A 19,419-nucleotide genomic window follows, 5' to 3' on the forward strand; every position below is an offset into this window, starting at 1 on the left:
TATTATTCTTATTTCAGAAAGAGCAGAAGACTTGCAAGATATGCTGAGTGATCTGAACAAGAAGTCTCAAAGGTTTAGAAATTAATAAAGATAAAACCAAAGTAATGTTCAACACGAAATTTCAATGTAAAGAGATTATAATCGATGGTGAGAGTCTTGGAGAAGTTGAGTTTAATTATTTAGACCAGATGGTGAAAGTGACAAAATATTATGATAATGAAATAAAAAGACCCATTGCAATTGGCTGGAAAGTGTTTGGAGATTATAATAAAATCTTGAGAGGCTCACTCTTTATGTTTGAAACATAAAGTTTGCAATCATTGCCTTCTGCCAGCAATAATCTCCGGGTGTGAGACTTGGAAACCGGCGAAGGCGATGGAAACAAAGCTGAGGACTGCACAGAGGAGAATTGAGAGATCAATGATGGGAATAACGCCGAAAGAGAGCAAGTTGGGTGAGAGAGCAGACTAGAGTGAAAGGTATTGTGGAGGCGTTAAAAGAGAGGAAGTGGAATTGGGCAGGTAAGTTAGTGCGAACGACTGATAAGCGATGGAGCTGGTATATTACTGAGTGGACGCCGCGAGATGGTAAGCGTGGAAGACCAGACAGAAGATAGAGAGACGAGGTTGAGAAGTTTGCAGGGGTGACGTGGCAAAGGTTGGCGCGGTCATGGAATGCTTTAAAGGAGTCCTTTGTTCAGCAGTGGACTCAGGATGGGTGAATTGATTGATTGAACCGACTATAAAGCGCTTCGTTTGTTTATTCTTTCCTTCCTTTATACTCCGACCGCGAGAATAATAATATGTAAAAGATTCCTATACTGTTTTTGATTTGTTTCCTTCATTTATACTCTGCCTTGTACCTTTATCTTTTCTCTTGCTTTTCACAGTGTGTGTAGTTTCTCCTTTGGAATATCTATTTTTGCTTTCCCGAGTAAGAATTTCCCTGCCGTTAGTTCATTATTGTCACTATCTAGCTTTAACTCGTTTTACTCCATTCTTCGTGAAGTACCTGGCAATGTTTATTTACATATGACGTCATAGACAGCCAAGCCTTGAGTTGCACTCTTTCGGCTGTTTGAAGAGCTTGTTTTTGTGGGTGGACTAGTGTGCCTATCTTGAATTCGTAAGTGAAATCATGTAGTGGTAAATTAGCCCAGTGCATGCGTAGTGTGTTTACTTTTGGCATTTGCTACACTTCAATTCCCGTATGGTAGTGTGTAATTGGCATTCTGAGCAGGGGTAAATGTGTGGGTATTTATCAAGATCATGTTGGCCAGCCTGGCACCTGCAATTACCTACATAGTCGGTTAGGTGTTATCATTGTGAATATTGTTAACCCCAGATATAACTACTGTAAACTAATAGTGGTATCAATAGCTATTTAAGAAAAATATTAAGATGAGTGGACATCTTTATATTTACCAAGGGGATAGGTTAGGTCAGGTAAGGTCTCACTGCTGCAATTCTTACTTCCAGCTCTTATCAATAAGCATTTTAATCCCCATAAACAAGTATCACAAAATAATAGTAATGTTGGTAGCAATTTTTAGAAAATTGAGAGTGGCAAACATTTTGATTTTTGGTATATCATAAAGATATTTGTTCATTACACGCCAAACCATGCACGGCGCCACCGTCACGGTTGACTGTTTACATTGCCATCTTTTGTGGCCCGTTGTGATTTGTTTGGCTTAGTTTAAATGCTTGGAGCGTTTGGCACATGTGCATGATATTCAAATTGTCTTGTTGTTCTGCAAGTGTATGCCCAATTCTTCAAAAGTAAACAAATTTTCACTGATTTAAATGCAAATTTGGTTATTAACCTTGGCAAATTAGTTTCTGGGTATAAATCTAAAGGTACGGCATCTATATATAAATATTCTAATGTTATATTCATGTTTTATAGCCTTATTTTTTCTTGGAAATGGGCCACTTAAAATCATTGGAAATTTGCACAAGTGAGCTTAAAGGGGTAATATGTAGATACAGTACTGCCTCTCATTGACGGACTAAAAGGGGGGTAACGGTGTCCATCGATGTGAATAATCCGTTGATTTGGAGTGTTTTTTGGGTGGTATAGTGATTGCATGCACTAAACAACAGCACCGAAAACACAGCAAAAACAGCACAAACACAGCTGTGTTTGCGCTGTTTTTGCTGTGTTTTTGGTGCTGTTGTTTAGTGCATGCAATCACTATGCCACCCAAAAAACACTCCAAATCAACAGATTATTCACATCAACGGACACTGTTACCCCCCTTCTATTCTGTTAATGAGAAGTCTCACTGTAGGTACACGCAAATCTGCGGTCGGCGCCACCAATAGGGATGTAATGTTTACACCGCTATCTTTTTGCAACCTATTCAAATGGGTACTTGTCAATTTGAATGCTTATAGTGTTCAGTGCATGCTCAGAATTATCAAATTGTCTTGCTGTTCTGCAAGTTTATGCCAAAATGATTGAATAAAATATTTTTTAAACGCAAATTTGGCTATTAGCCATTGCAAATTAGTTTTTTGAGTAAAAATTTAAAGATGAGACACCTATATATAAATATTTTAATGTAATATTCGTATTTTTCAGCCTATTGTCTCTTGGAAATGAAATTTTTTAAGATGATTGGTAATGAAACAGCTGTGCCTCAATCATCAGCGTGTAGGCATCTTCATCATTACTTAGTCCCGTTTGGTAAAGCATGACATGTCGGAGATACTACGCATAGTGGTCATAGAGGGTGTTGTTCACAAATGATACTTAAATTGTTATGGTATGAATTTTATGATAGACAGGCTATGCTATACCTATTATATAGTTGGCTATGGCTATGATAGCAAGCATATGAAGTAACTATTAGTAATATGGTCAGTATTCCATGTCATGGACCATGTCCATGACCATGACAAGTCTCAAGACTAGTAGAGGTCTAGAGGTTAGACTTAAATTTTCCTCCTGGTTTCATGGGGAAAACAGATATGACCTGTTGAAGTAAGGCTGTTTATTCAGATTGTTATGATTATAGATAACAGTTCCTTCCTGATTACATCATGATTGTTTTAGTAGGTATATCCAATATTTATTTTCCATTAGACAAACAGGTGTTTTACTTAATATGACAAGATAAAATGTGGAAAGTTCCTCTGCAATTTTATTTATTGTGCTGATATAATAACACATGTACACCACTTACCAGTGTATCTGAAAGGATGTGACTTGCATCACTTATTTGGGTCAGATGAGATGAACTGAATAAAACTTCCTATTATTGGTCATATTTAGAGTCTGGTCATGTGAACCCAACCATAGAATGTTGTGAAATTATGTTAAAATATGACTGCTGTGGCCAACTGAGCCATTCCCCACATCCAAAAATTGTAACATGATGAAAAGGCCAGAGCAAAATTTGATTCATTCCAGTTGTTATGGGGTGAGTATGCATGTAGTTACTGGATGGTTTTCAGTACATTTCTAATGAAAAAGTAGAATGTAATATAGTAACAGCACATCTGTTAGTATTTCCATCTATTTTATGTTATGGCAAATACAAAGGGTCTGTTTAGGTACAAAGGGACTTGAATATTAAATGGTTTGTGTACACAACATTCACAATCCTATTATAGTGTATTACACAATCTCAAAGAATTAGATGTCAAACATATGATTACTTTTTTTTTCCAGGAAGAGGGTAACTATGACCATTCCTTTGGAAGAGCTATCCATAGAATCCTTATGTGTGACATGATGAAGAGGATCTGATGTGACATCTACAGCACAGCTATATCATGAATTATCTTAGATATCACGTGATGATCCACACTGGAGAGAAGCTTTTCTAGTGTAATCTGTGCAATTCTGCCTTCCCACAAAAGCATGATCTCAAATGGTACAAAAGTCACTTCAAAGATCATGTGGGGATCCTCACAGGAGAAAAACTTTCCAGTGTGACCTGTGCAGTTCTACTTTCTCACAAAAGGGTTCTCTCACACAGTATATGAGAACCCACACAGTAGCCTTACCAATGTGACCTGTGCAATGCAGCTTTCTTATGAAAGAATCATCTCAAATTTCATATGATCACCCACACTGGAGAGAAGCCATTCCAGGTTGGCCTATGCAATAAAACTTTCACATAAAGGTGTTTCCTCAAAGATCACATGATGACCCACACAGGAGAGAATCCTTTCCAGTGTGACCTGTATGATTGTGGTTTCTCACAAAAGGGTGATCTCACAAAGCATACGAGGACTCACACAGGAGAGAAGCCTTTCCAATGTGACCTGTGTGATTCTGCTTTTTCACGAAATGAACATCTTATACAGCATATGAGGACCCACTCAGGAGAAAAGCCTTTCCAGTGTGCTCTGTGTGATTCTGCTTTTTCACTAAAGGGTGGTCTCACAATGCATATGAGGACCCACACAGGAGAGAAGCCTTTCCAGTGTGACCTGTGTGATTCTGCTTTTTCACGAAAGCAACATCTCGTACATCACATGAGGACCCACACAGGAGAGAAGCCTTTCCAGTGTGACCAGTGTTATTCTGCTTTCTCACTAAAGATCTCTCTCACAAGGCATATGAGGACCCACACAGGAGAGAAGCATTTCCAATGTGACCAGTGCAATTCTGCTTTTTCACAAAAGGAACATCTCATACAGCATAAGAGGACCCACACAGGAGAGAAGCCTTTCCAGTGTGACGTGTGTGATTCTGCTTTCTCACAAAAGTATGATCTCACAAAGCATATGAGGACTCACACAGGAGAGAAGCCTTTCCAATGTGACGTGTGTGATTCTGCTTTTTCACGAAAGGAACATCTCATACAGCATAGGAGGAGCCACACAGGAGAGAAGCCTTTCCAATGTGTCCTGTGTTATTCTGCTTTCTCACTAAAGAGTTCTCTCACAAGGCATATGAGGACCCACACAGGAGAGAAGCCTTTCCAATGTGACCTGTGTGATTCTGCTTTCCCACAAAAAGGTGATCTCACAAAGCATACGAGGACTCACACAGGAGAGAAGCCTTTCCAATGTGATCTGTGTGATTCTGCTTTTTCGCGAAAGGAACATCTCGTACAGCATATGAGGATCCACTCAGGAGAGAAGCCTTTCCAGTGTGCTCTGTGTGATTCTACGTTCTCACTAAAGGGTCATCTCACAATGCACATCAGGACCCACACAGGAGAGAAGCCTTTCCAATGTGACCTGTGTGATTCTGCTTTCTCAGACAAGGGTAATCTTAGAAAGCATATGAGGACCCACACTGGGGAGAAGCCTTTCCGGTGTAGCCTATGCAATTCTGCTTTCTCACAAAAGGGTGATCTCACAAAACATATGAGGACCCACACAAAAGAGAAACCTTTTCAGTGTGACCTATGCAATGCAGCTTTCTCAAGAAAGGATTGTCTCACAAAGCATATGAGGAGCCACACAGGAGAGATTTGTTAGTGTGACCTGTGCAGCTTTGCTTTTTCACAAAAGGGTTATCCCACACAGCATATGAGGACCCACACAAAAGAGAAACCTTTCCAGTGTGACCTCTTTGATTCTGGTTTTTCACATAAGACTTCTCTCACAAGACATAGGATGGACATTGGAGAGAAGCCATTCCTGTATGACTATGATGAAAAGACCACACTTTTCTGGTGTCTTGGATTAAGCCAGCAGAAAGGCAATTACACAAACGATACCTACACACTAAGAATCCAGCATGGCATTCCCTTTGTTTTACCTGTAGGGTCATTCAAGAGTGAACAAAATTCATTCTTACAGTTCACAGTATAAGGAATTTGTCCTCAATTTATGTACAAAAATTTTTAATTGTTCTCCTGGTAAAGACCCAAGCTGTTTGATCCCATGAAGCATGAGTACCTGAATAATTTTGCAGTCCATGTATGTGAATGACTAACTAGTCGTAGACGGCGCTCTTCACCTCATCTATTCAAATCCGCTCACTGACCTGGTTGCAGTATAGATTTACTTGTAGCCAGTTGGGTTTGATTCGTAGTACAGTTTGCCAGTTTACTTCTATTTGCGCCCCAGTTTGTAGTTGACCCAGTTGCAATCTAATTTGTAGTTGTCCCAGTTGTTCATTTCCAGTTGTACTTGTTTGATGAAGGTAGAAGCCGTTGAGCAAGTGTAGCAATTAGGTTATCTTTGACAAACCTCGTGAAATGTGTAGCAACCATGCAGTGAAGGAAGTCCACATAGTTGTGGCTGTGTGTTACAGCACTTGCAGAGGACCACATAGGGCAGTAACCATGCCAGCAGAAGACTGTATAGTCATGACAGTAGTCATTCCTGTAATCGTGGTGGAACAGCAGATTGACTGTCCAGTGATAACCTTATAGCTGTTTCGGTTCTGTAGTATCCCAATCGAACAGCCTTAGAGGATTATTAGCATTATTTCTTCCAACCCCCTCCCCTTGTTTTTCTCATTATTCAACAGCTCAGGTCTATCCTTCTTATTATTGATGTTTAATGTTGATATTAGGTTCATTAAGAATTTTACCTGGTATTTTCCCATGACCTCTGTGATGTCCATCTGTGTCCACCTTTTTTTTTTCCCCCGCTCTTTACAAGGGTCCCAGCCATTGGAAGACGGGAGCCTCCGTACCTGTGGACCACATGTGGTGGAGGACACTCTATTTTTACCATCTCCTGTGTGATGCAGCTTTCTCACAAAATGAGTCTCACAAAGCAGATGAGGACCCACTCAGGTCTCTCAAATGTCACATGGTGACTCACACTGGTAACAATCTATTCCAGTGTGATTTGTATGATGAACACTGTTCCTTCTGAGCTGTGCGCCTGCGTGCGTGCACACATTTTACAACTAGTGAAATAAAATAATATGTATCTTATCAATTCCCCCCTCCAATGGTCCTTGTTGGCCTAATAAATTTGAATACTTGATACAATTTCAATGTTTATTATTTACCTAATGTATCAAATTCTATAAGGAAAAGGGAACAAATCAATAGAGTTTCCCACAAAGACCTACTGTTAAGGAATAACATGAACAAAGAAAATATTGATAAAAAAAAAACTAAAATAGCCTTACACCCCCTTCCCTCCCTCGTATCTTGCATTTCCTGGATGATGGGTCTTCCCTGCACCTCGCCCACTGACTTGGATCAGAAGCAGTGTTGTATGACAGCACATCCACTGCAAGGCCGCTTCATTAAATCAGCAATCCCCCTCCCCTTCCCCTCATGCAGAAAAGGAAAAAGACGAGGAGAAATTCCTTTGAGCTACGTCAATTTATTTTTCACACATAACCCATCACCCGCTTCCCCCATCCACTCCCCCTCATGCATGACAGCAAAATCTATATATAACCATTCTCCATTCACCCCTATCTTCTGTCCTTCCTCAACAGACATTTCCCTCTTTCTCAATGCCCCTTTTACTTCATCCATCTCATCCTAGGTCACCCCTCAAGTTCACTCCTTCCACCCCTGCCTTCCGTACCTCTTTCACTAATCTTTCTTCACTCATTCTTTCCATGTGTCCAGACCATCCCAATACTCTTTCATCAACCCTATCTCCCAACTCCCTCTCCACTCCCTTTCTCCTCCCCACCTTATGTCTCGTTCTATCCAGCATAGTAACCCTTATCATACTTCTCAGGCACCTGTTCTCAAACACATTCAAACTCCTCCTCTCTTCCTGTCTTATGTTCCATGTTTTTGCCCCATATGGTGCTGTTGGCACAATCACTCTTTCATACAATCTCTCATCCTTTCCCAAATGTGCCTAAATGCAGCCATTTTGTCAGTCCTGGTTCGTTCTTCCCATGTGGTGTGGTCATCAAAACAGATGGTCCGTAAAAGCAAAGTGAATCTTGATTCACTTAGCCCAGCACGGTACAAAAGTGACACATGCAGAGGATCAAACATTTCCTTTGATGTTCGTTTATTATCTTGTTTGGCTCCACTCTCTATAACTATGGGGTCGGGGTTCATTCCAGTCGCCTGGTATATAATCTGGGTCAGAGTCATCACTGGGCTCATCAGTAAGTACAGTACGACGCCTCTTGTGTTTTGGGGTGGAGGTGTGGGGGACACGTGTAGCAGGCTGTGACAACGGGACGGCTGGAGGCTGAACCACCGCCTCAGTTGGCTTCTGCTCCTTGTGTGGTGTGACCACTGCACTCACACCACCACTAGGTCCTGCTGTGCACTCAATCAATGTCTGTGGCGATTCAGGAGTCCCAGAGGATGGCAACACAATGGATGGTGATGCTGTCACATGGTCCACTGTAGGGCCGAGTTGGCCACCTCCCACAGCACCCTCTTCCACAGTCCCAGTGGTGATATCGGCTTCACTTATTGAGTCTACCGTGTTATCTCCACATCATTCGAACTCTTCAGAGTTCACAAGCAACACCAGCTGTTCATCTGTATAGTATTTTGTTCGTTTCATGGCTGCAAAAAAAAAAAAAAAAAAAAACATGTAGTACTTCATATTGTAACATGTGAGTCATGTTGACGAACGCAATGTTCATTATGACTTGAGAACCCTCTCAAAACTTGTCATCACATAAACCGACATTATGAGGTTACTTTTCCCCCCAATAATCTAAAGTAATAACACATGTGCCATATGGATACACTAAGACTTACCTGGGCTGTATACAAATGCAGAGCACGGATTTCAGTCTCCTCACAGTGGCAACACATTCATTACTGACGCCGTAAACATTAAAAGTTGCCAAATGTCAATTTATGCGGACACCACAGCCCGCGAAATTATAACTACGCATTACGTGATTCCAAGTGACGCATGTCTAGTAATCCAGGGTTAAGAGTTAAGGATGTACATGTTCTAAGGGGAGAGATTGGAGGAATATCAGATAATTTTTTAGTGGAATGTTAGTTTCGTTGACACTAACACTGCAAATTTTTCTTCTGTAGGTCCCATGCTTGTCCTTCTCTTTAATTATTTTTCCACTATATATTTTCTAACAAGTTAATGATATTTCTGGATGGAGTAAGCAAACTTGTCTTAAATCTTCTTGATTTTCTTCACTAATTCTCTACATCGCTTTAAATAAGGTACACCAGAGAACTCCCACCTGGGATACTCCTACACCCACCAAGCCAAGTCTACCCCGACGTCACAATTTAATTCATCCAATAACTTTCAACGTTACAAACAAGTACCACCTTTTTAGGGCGTGACTTTACCTCCTCCACCCTTTTTATCCAATCCGAAAGACTGTTATACTGTCTCAAGCAATACTGTTTACGCAAGCACTTGTGACACAAGTAGAACAAGCTTTGTGTTCACATTCTGTCACATCAGGACCTTTGATCGCCACTCCAACCAATCTTTACAAACTTTAGGCGGTAAGCGAAATCTGCAACTCTGCAACTTACAGTCGCCCATTATTTCATAACAACCGAATATAGAATTAATATAAAATCTACATATCGTTTCACCTACCCCTCTATCTACTTTAATGTCTACCTCTGTCTACCAGCCTCTTACAGGAAGGTAAGTTGAGAGTGGAGGATAAATGGAGAAAGAGGAAACGGACAGAAGGGAGGGAGGTGCTTAGAGTGAACTGCTTAAATAGTAGAAATATTAACATCAAAGAGGGACAGAATCAAAGCAAAACTTGGAAGTCACATTGGTTAACACTTCGATGGCTTTTTTAGTTTATACCAACTAAAAAAGCCATCGAAGTGTTAAACAATGTATTGTCTGAACATGATGAGTTGCCTGTACCTGTTTGTGATTTTATCAGACTAGTAAACCTTTGTATTTCAAACTGTTGTTTTACTTTTAATGATGATTATTACAGACGGACAGCAGGTTTACCAATGGGATCACCACTAAGCCCAGTGCTGGCGAACTTGTTTTTAGAACATTTAGAAAATACCAGTTTTAGCAACATTATTCCTAGAGAGTTAGTCTGGCTTAGATACGTCGACGATGTACTTATAATAGCTCCTCGTAGGTTAGATTTGAGTAGAATTTTAAATCAGTTAAATCTTGTAGATAGTATCAAGTTTACAGCAAAATATGAAACTAACAACATGTTGCCCTATCTTGATACCCTTTTAATAAGAGACGGAAACAATGTAAAGTTTAAAGTTTTTAGAAAAAAGACAAATAATAATGATTATGTACACTTTTACTCTGCTACGGATAAGAAAACCAAAATGGGAATTATCATAGGTTTTTATCTTCGAGGCTTAAGAATATGTTCAGAGGAGTATCTGGATGAAGAATTTAATTAAATTTTTAACGCTTTTACTGAACTAAAATACCCTCCTTATTTTATTCTAAAAGCCAAGAAGAAAGCTGGAATTATTTATAAAAGAGTAGGAAAAATAAAAGAAGAATATACAAAGAGGATCATATTACCTAATTCCTCAGTTGCAGACAATATTTCCCCATTATTAAACAAGGCTGGTGTGAATGTTGTTAAAACCAGATCAGTAACAGTTGGCAATCTCATTAAAAGCCGAAATAAGAGCAGGGAAAATATTCGTCAAGCAGGTATTTATTGTGAGCCATGTCTAGGTTGTGAAAAGGTTTACATTGGTGAAAGTTTCCGTGGTATTGATAAGAGAATATTAGAACATAAATATGATATGAAAACATACAATATGAATAATGCCATTGTTAAACATAGATTCGATACCGGCCACAATGCTGATTGGAATAATTCCAAGATTATAAGATATGAAAACCATACTATGAAACGTAGATGTTTAGAATCGGCGTTTATATCCCTCATAGAAAATATAAATCAGAATAATGGATTTTTTACAATAAACAAACCATTGGCAATTTTAATTACGAGTAACAAGCAATTTGCGCAAATTGTGTGTACACCATTTTAATGTTTGTTTCTCCCCTCAAGGCTCGGGCTATATAAGGAGTAAAATGTTTTTCATCGATGTTATTTCTGAAGAAGCCCCGCTGGGCGAAACGTAAAATATATTGGACTCTCATACTCTGCGTTTGGCCTCTTTCCTACACCTAAGATTTGCGGATGATATTATTCTAATTTCAGAAAGAGCAGAAGACTTGCAAGATATGCTGAGTGAACTGAACAAGAAGTATCAAAGGTTTGAAAATTACTAAAGATAAAACCAAAGTAATGTTCAACACGAAATTTCAATGTAAAGAGATTATAATCGATGGTGAGAGTCTTGAAGAAGTTGAGTATGATTATTTAGACCAGATGGTGAAAGTGACAAAATATCATGATAATGAAATAAAAAGACGCGTTACAATTGGTTGGAAATTGTTTGGCAAGTATAATAAAATATTGAGAGGCTCTCTCTTTATGTTTGAAACATAAAGTCTGCAATCATTGCCTTCTGCCAGCAATAATCTCCGGGTGTGAGACTTGGAAACTGACGAAGGCGATGGAAACAAAGCTGAGCACTGCACAGAGAATTGAGAGATCAATGATGGGAATAACGCCGAAAGAGAGCAAGTTGGGTGAGAGAGCAAACTAGAGTGGAAGGTATTGTGGAGGCATTAAAAGAGAGGAAGTGGAATTGGGCAGGTATGTTAGTTCGAACGACTGAAAAGCGATGGAGCAGGTATGTTACTGAGTGGACGCCGCGATATGGCAAGCGTGGAAGACCAGACAGAAGATAGAGAGACGAGGTTGAAAAGTTTGAAGGAGTGACGTGGCAAATGTTGGCGCAGTCATGGAATGCTTTAAAGGAGGCCTTTGTTCAGCAGTGGACTCAGGATGGGTGAATTGATTGATTGAACCGACTATATAGCACTTCGTTTGTATTTTCTTTCCTTCCTTTATACTCCGACCGCGAGAATAACAATATGTAAAAGATTCCTATCCTGTTTTTGTTTTCTTTTCTTCATTTATACTCTGCCTTGTACCTTCATCTTTTTTCCTGCATTTCATAGTTTGTGCAGTTTCTCCTTTTGAACATCTATTTTTGCTTTCCCGAATAAGAATTTCCCTGCCGTTAGTTCAATATTGTCACTATCTAGCTTTAACTCGTTTTACTCCATTCTTCTTGAAGTACCTGGCAATGTTTATTTACATATGACGTCATAGACAGCCAAGCCTTGAGTTGCACTCTTTCGGCTGTTTGAAGAGCTTGTTTTTGTGGGTGAACTAGTGTGCCTATCTTGAATTCGTAAGTGAAATCATGTAGTGGTAAATTAGCCCAGTGCATGCGTAGTGTGTTTACTTTTGGCATTTGCTACACTTCAATTCCCGTTTGGTAGTGTGTAATTTGGCATTCTGAGCAGGGGTAAATGTGTGGGTATTTATCAAGATCATGTTTGCCAGCCTGGCACCTGCAATTACCTACATAGTCGGTTAGGTGTTATCATTGTGAATATTCTTAACCCCAGATATAACTACTGTAAACTAATAGTGGTATCAATAGCTATTTAAGAAAAAAATTAAGATGAGTGGACATCTTTATATTTACCAAGGGGATAGGTTAGGTCAGGTAAGGTCTCACTGCTGCAATTCTTACTTCCAGCTCTTTATCAATAAGTATTTTAATCCCCATAAACAAGTATCACAAAATGATAGTAATGTTGGTAGCAATTTTTAGAAAATTGAGAGTGGCAAACATTTTGGTAGGTAGATCAACATGAAAATAGAATTCCTGATATTTGAGCTGAAGTAGTTCTATGGGATGCAGAAAATTACTCTGAGTACAATGCAATTTGAATTATCCATCTAGATGTCCTATTTCCCAAGATATTGCATTTTCAAAGGTACCAAATCCGGTCTATTTTGTCCCAGGAAATCGGGCCAAAAAGTGTGCAGTCGTGTCCATATACATAACATTATAAAAACACTTTTGGAAACGTAGTGCTAAATTAACCTGAGAGGTTGGAAGTGCCTGCCCTAGACATCGTTTTTCAAGCATTGGAAGGTTGGGAGAACTATTACCTTGATTAGCCACTGTGGCGGAAATCCAATATGGCGGCCCAAGGAATAACATATCAACAAGTGCAGTTATTCACACAATGTTCAATAGCAGGATATAACTGGGTTGTACTACCTTACATTAGGTTAGATTACCAGTATAGATCATGATAAAGCATGCAAAGATGATTCGATGGACACGTCTGCATCAGCAGCTGAGATGCCAAAATACGTTTAACTTGTCGTTACCCGACCTGATAGAAAAAACTCATTTTCTACTTATGATTTCTCAGCTCTCCCATAATACCCTGCCCTGGTTTTGGTATCAGAATAATTTGTGGTAATAGTAGCCTCCGTTTATTTGGGGCTGTTGCCCGTTGATTGGATTTGTCTAGCTCATTTTTCTCATTAAATCCTAAACAAATTTTTGATTTACTGCTGAATGCAGGCTGACATTTTTTTCATGTTTCTATGTACCGATATGTAACTAATGATGTGATTGGTTGAAATTTACTATGATCATAGTAAAATACACTCGCGCGACATTTTTATCAATTAAATTTCCCGTGAAATGTAAATTTGGCCATTTGAATGGCATGAGCATAAAATGACGTGCTATGGGCGGACATCATAGACAGTGGTGCCTCTAGCGGTGTTTGTTTTAGCGAATTTTGGTATATCATAAAGGTATTTGTTACACGTCAAACCACGCACGGCGCCACCATCGCGGTTGGCTGTTTACATTGCCATCCTCTGCGGCCCGTTGTAATTTATTTGGCTTAGTTTGAATGCTTGGGGCGTTCGGCGCATGCGCATGATATTCAAATTGTCTTGTTGTTCTGCAAGTGTATGCCCAAGTCTTCAAAATTAAATAAATTTTCACCGATTTGAATGCAAATTTGGTTATTAACAAATTAGTTTTCCAAGTAAAAATCTAAAGGTAAGGCATCTGTATATAAATATTTTAATGTTATATTCATGTTTTATAGCCTCATTTTTTTCTAGGAAATGAGCAACTTAAAATCGGCGCCACCATTGGGGGATGTAATGTTTACATCGCCATCCTTTTGCATCCCATTCAAATGGGTACATGTCAATTTGAATGCTTATAGCGTTAGGTGGATGAGCAGAATTATAAAATTGTCTTGCTGTTCTGCAAGTTTATGCGAAATTATTAAAAAAAAATTATTTAAACGCAAATTAGTTTTTCAAGTAAAAATTTAAAGATGAGACACCTGTATATGAATATTTTAATATGATATTCGTATTTGGTTAGCCTATTTTCTCTTGGAAATGAAAAATGTTAAGATCGTTGGTAATGAAACAGCTGTACCTCAATCATCAACGTGTAGGCATGTGCACCGTTACTTAGTCGCGTTTGGTAAAGCATGACATGTCAGAGATACTACGCGTAGTATTCGTAGAGGGTGTTGTTCACAAATAATACTTAAATTGTTATAGTATGAAGCTTAACCCATTCACCACCGACGACAAGATGTCTTGTCATTTGGTCAAATAAAACAAAAAATCATAAAACACCAAAATGTTTGATCAAACACCAGAAAAATATGACGTCAGTCCTCGCTACGCTCGCAGCGAAGCGAGGACTGACGTCATATTTTTCTGGTGTTTGATCAAACATTTTGGTGTTTTATGATTTTTTGTTTTATTTGACCATATGACAAGACATCTTGTCGTCGGAGTTGAATGGGTTAAGATAGGCTATGTTATACCTATTACACAGTCAGCTGTGGCTATGAGAGCAAGCATATGAAATAACTATTAGTAATATGGTCAGTATTCCATGTCATGGACCATGTCCATAACCACGAGAAGTCTCAAAACTAGTAGAGGTCTAGAGGTTAGACTTAAATTTTCCTCTTGGTTTCAGGGTGATAACAGATATGAGCTGTTGAAGTAAGGCTGTTTATTCAGATTGTCGTGATTATAGATAACAGGTCCTTTCTGATTACATCATGATTGTTGAGATTGTTTTAGTAGATATACCCACTGTTTATTTTCCATTAGACAAACAGTTGTTTTACTTAATATGACAAGACTTGCATCACCTATATGGGTCAGATGAGATGAACTCAATAAGCCCTCCTAGTATTGGTCATATGTAGAGTCTGGTCATGAGACCCCAAACATAGATTGTTGTGGAGTTATGTTAAAATAGGACTGCTGTGGCCAACTGAGCAGTTATTATATATGAGCTGTTATTATATATTGCATTCTACTTTTTCATTGGAAATGTACTGAAAACCATCCAGTAACTACATGCATACTCACCCCATGACAACCGGAATGAATCAAATTTTGCTCTGGCTTTTTCATCATGTTACAATTTTTGGATGTGGGGAATCCACATCCAAAAATTGTAACATGATGAAAAAGCCAGAGCAAAATTTGATTCATTCCGGTTGTCATGGGGTGAGTATGCATGTAGTTACTGGATGGTTTTCAGTACATTTCCAATGAAAAAGTAGAATGCAATATATAATAACAGCTCATCTGTTAGTATTTCTATCTATTTCAAGTTATGGCAAGTACAAAGGGTCTGTTTCTTGAATATTAAATGGTTTGTAGTGTATCACACAATCTCAAAATATTAGATGTCAAACATATGATTACATTCTTTCCAGGAAGAGAGTAACTATCATCAATCCTTTAGAAGAGCTAACCATAGAATCTATGTGTGTGACATGATGAAGAGGATCTGATGTGACATCTACAGCACAGCTATATCATGAATTATCTTAGATATCACGTGATGATCCACACTGGAGAGAAGCTTTTCTAGTGTAATCTGTGCAATTCTGCTTCCTCACAAAAGCATGATCTCAAATGGTACAAAAGTCACTTCAAAGATCATGTGGGGATCCTCACAGGAGAAAAACTTTCCAGTGTGACCTGTGCAGTTCTACTTTCTCACAAAAGGGTTCTCTCACACAGTATATGAGAACCCACACAGTAGCCTTACCAATGTGACCTGTACAATGCAGCTATCTTATGAAAGAATCATCTCTAATTCCATATGATCTCCCACACTAGAGAGAAGCCATTCCAGGTTGGCCTGTGCAGTAAAACTTTCACACAAAAGTGTTTCCAAAAAGATCACATGATGACCCACACAGGAGAGAATCCTTTCCAGTGTGACCTGTACAATTCTGGTTTTTCAGAAAAGGGTGATCTCACAAAGCATACAAGGACTCACACAGGAGAGAAGCCTTTCCAATGTGACCTGTGTGATTCTGCTTTTTCACGAAATGAACACCTTATACAGCATATGAAGACCCACTCAGGAGAGAAGCCTTTCCAGTGTGCTCTGTGTGATTCTGCTTTCTCACGAAAGAGTTCTCTCACAAGGCATATGAGGACCCACACAGGAGAGAAGCCTTTCCTGTGTAACCTGTGTGATTCTGCTTTTTCACAAAAACAACATTTCGTAAATCACATGAGGACCCACTCAGGAGAGAAACCTTTCCAGTGTGACGTGTGTTATTCTGCTTTCTCACTAAAGATCTCTCTCACAAGGCATATGAGGACCCATACAGGAGAGAAGCCTTTCCAGTGTGACGTGTGTGATTCTGCTTTCTCACAAAAGTATGATCTCACAATGCATATGAGGACTCACGCAGAAGAGAAGCCTTTCCAATGTGACCTGTGTGATTCTGCTTTCTCACGAAAGGAACACATTATACAGCATATGAAGACCCACTCAGGAGAGAAGCCTTTCCAGTGTGCTCTGTGTGATTCTGCTTTCTCACTAAAGGGTGGTCTCACAAGGCATATGAGGACCCACACAGGAGAGAAGCATTTCCAATGTGATGTGTGTGATTCTGCTTTCTTACACAAGGATACTCTCGCAAAGCATATGAGGACCCATACAGGAGAGAAGCCTTTCCAGTGTGCTCTGTGTGATTCTGCTTTCTCACTAAAGGTCTCTCTCACAAGGCATATGATGACCCACACAGGAGAGAAGCCTTTTCACTGTGACCTGTGTGATTCTGCCTTTTCACGAAAGCCATATCTCAAAAAGCATATGAGGTCCCACACAGGAGAGAAGCCTTTCCAATGTGTCCTGTGTTATTCTGCTTTCTCCTTTAAGGTCGCTCTCACAAGGCATATGAGGAGCCACACAGGAGAGAAGCATTTCCAATGTGACCTGTGTGATTCTGCTTTTTCACAAAGGAGTAATCTTACTGAGCATATGAGGACTCACACAGGAGAGAAGCCTTTCCAGTGTGACCTGTGTGATTCTGCTTTTTCACAAAAGGGTAATCTCACAAAGCATATGAGGACTCACACAGGAGAGAAGCCTTTCCAGTGTGACCTGTGCAATTCTGTTTTCTCACGAAAGGGTGCTCTCACACAACATATGAGGACCCACACAGGAGAGAAACCTTTCCAGTGTGACCTATGCAATGCAGCTTTCTCAAGAAAGAATTATCTCGCAAAGCATATGAGGAGCCACACAGGAGAGATTTTTTAGTTTGACCTGTGTGGCTTTGCTTTTTCACAAAAGGGTTATACTACACAGCATATGAAGACACACATATGAGAAGCCTCTTTCCAGTGTGACCTCTTTGATTCTGGTTTTTCACATAAGACTTCTCTTACAAGTCATATGAGGATGGACATTGGAGAGAGGCCATTCCTGTATGACCTTTATGATGAAAAGATCACACTTTTCTGATGTTTTGCATTAAGCCAGCAGAAAGGCAATTACACAATTGATACCTACACACATAGAGTCCAGCATGGTATTCCCTTTGTTTTACCTATAAGGTCATTCAGGAGTGAACACACTTCATTCCTACAGTTCAATTTATAAAGAATTTGTCATCTGTTTATGTACAAAAAATGTTTATTGTTTTCCTGGTAAAGACCCAAGCTGTTTGATCCCATGAAGCATGAGTACCTGAATCATTTTGCAGTCCATGTATGTGTACGACTAATTAGTCATAGATGGCGCTCTTCACCTCATCTATTCAAATCCGTTCACTGACCTGGTTGCAGTATAGATTTACTTGTAGCCAGTTGGGTTTGATTCATAGTACAGTTTGCCAGTTTACTTCTATTTGCACCCCAGTTTCAGTCTAATTTGTAGTTGTCCCAGTTGTTCATTTCCAGTTGTAGTTGTTTGATGAAGGTAGAAGCCGTTCAGCAAGTGTAGCAATTAGGTTATCTTTGACAAACCTCGTGAAATGTGTAGCAGCCATGGAATGAAAGGAAGTCCACATAGCTGTGGTTGTGTGTTACAGCACTTGCAGTGTACCAGTTCCAGCAGAGGACCACATAGTTGTGGCAGTAACCGTCCCAGCAGAAGACTGTAGTCATGGCAGTAGTCGTTCCTGAAGTCACAGTGGAACAGCAGATTGACTGCCCAGTGATAACCTTATAGCTGTTTCGGTTCTGTTGTATCCCAATCAAACAGCCTTGGAGGATTGTTAGCGTTACTTCTTCCAACCCCCCCTCCCTCCTCTTGTTTTTCTACTTATTAAACAGCTTGGGTCTATTCTTCTAATTGTTTAATATTGATATTAGATTCATTAAGAATTTTACCTGGTAGTCTCCCATGACCTCTGTGACGTCCATCTGTGTCCACCTTTTTTTTCCGCTCTTTACAAGAGCCCCAGCCATTGGAGGACCTGTGGACCACATGTGGTGGAGGACACTATTTTCTCCACAACCTGTGCCATAGAGCTTTCTCAAAAAGCAGTCTCACAAAGCATATGAGGACTCACTCAGGTCTCTCAAATGTCACATGGTGACTCACACTGGTAAGGATCTATTCCAGAGTGATTTGTGTGATGAACATTGTTCCTTCTAATCTATGCGCCTGCGTGCGTGCACACATTTTATAACTAGTGAAATAAGATAATAAGTATCTTATCAATTTCCCCCTCAAATAGTCCTTGTTGGCCCAATAAATTTGAATACTTGATACAATTTCAATGTTTATTATTTACCTAATGTATCAAATTCTATAAGGAAAAGGGAACAAATCAATAGAGTTTCCCACAAAGACCTACTGTTAAGGAATACCATGAAGAAAGACAATATTGATAAAAGAAAATGCTAAAAGAGCCTTATACCCTCTTCCCTCTCTCGTATCCTGCAGTTCCTGAATGATGGGTCATCCCTGCACCTCGCTCACTGACTTGGATCAGAAGCAGTGTCTGTCACAACTTTCGGGGTTGTGACACCATCCATTTCCAAATTCCACGTCTGTTGTCAAACCATAATTTGCAAATACTTTCGTTCAAGGACCTAGCCGATATAGTAGGCTTTATATTTGTACTTTCGTTCCTATAAGTTGTTATTTCCTCTATTCTGTGAAATTGCCAGAATTCTTAGAATCTTTAACAACTACTTGTTATTTTACTCGCCATTATTCTTATTGTCTGTAACACCAATTTGGCCATTAGTTTTGGACCATTAACGAGTTTAAAGAATTGTCTATTCATAGGAATTTCCCACCCTTTGTACACGGTACCCATTGATGACGAAATACAGAGATGTCACGAATGT

General features: G+C 39.4%; 1 protein-coding gene across 3 annotated transcripts; it reads left to right on the forward strand.

Moving 5' to 3' along the window:
• The first annotated feature begins 1,010 nt into the window (after window positions 1–1,010).
• Window positions 1,011–18,987, forward strand: LOC143031626 (uncharacterized). Of its 3 annotated transcripts, XM_076195726.1 has the most exons (3): window positions 1,067–1,125; window positions 13,888–13,968; window positions 15,528–18,987. In XM_076195726.1, the coding sequence occupies exon 3, from the start codon at window positions 15,920–15,922 to the stop codon at window positions 17,375–17,377; it is 1,458 nt and encodes a 485-aa protein (XP_076051841.1). In that variant the 5' UTR covers window positions 1,067–1,125; window positions 13,888–13,968; window positions 15,528–15,919; the 3' UTR covers window positions 17,378–18,987. The 3 variants fall into 3 exon arrangements, with proteins under 3 accessions (XP_076051842.1, XP_076051841.1, XP_076051840.1); XM_076195727.1 differs by lacking the exons at window positions 13,888–13,968; window positions 15,528–18,987 and adding an exon at window positions 3,679–6,922 and having other exon boundaries at window positions 1,011–1,125; XM_076195725.1 differs by lacking the exons at window positions 1,067–1,125; window positions 13,888–13,968 and adding an exon at window positions 11,841–12,133.
• The last annotated feature ends 432 nt before the right edge of the window (window positions 18,988–19,419 follow it).

The sequence above is a fragment of the Oratosquilla oratoria genome, chromosome 12, assembly GCF_046742065.1.
Source record: "Oratosquilla oratoria isolate Oo_2021 chromosome 12, ASM4674206v1, whole genome shotgun sequence".
NCBI lineage: Eukaryota > Metazoa > Arthropoda > Malacostraca > Stomatopoda > Squillidae > Oratosquilla > Oratosquilla oratoria.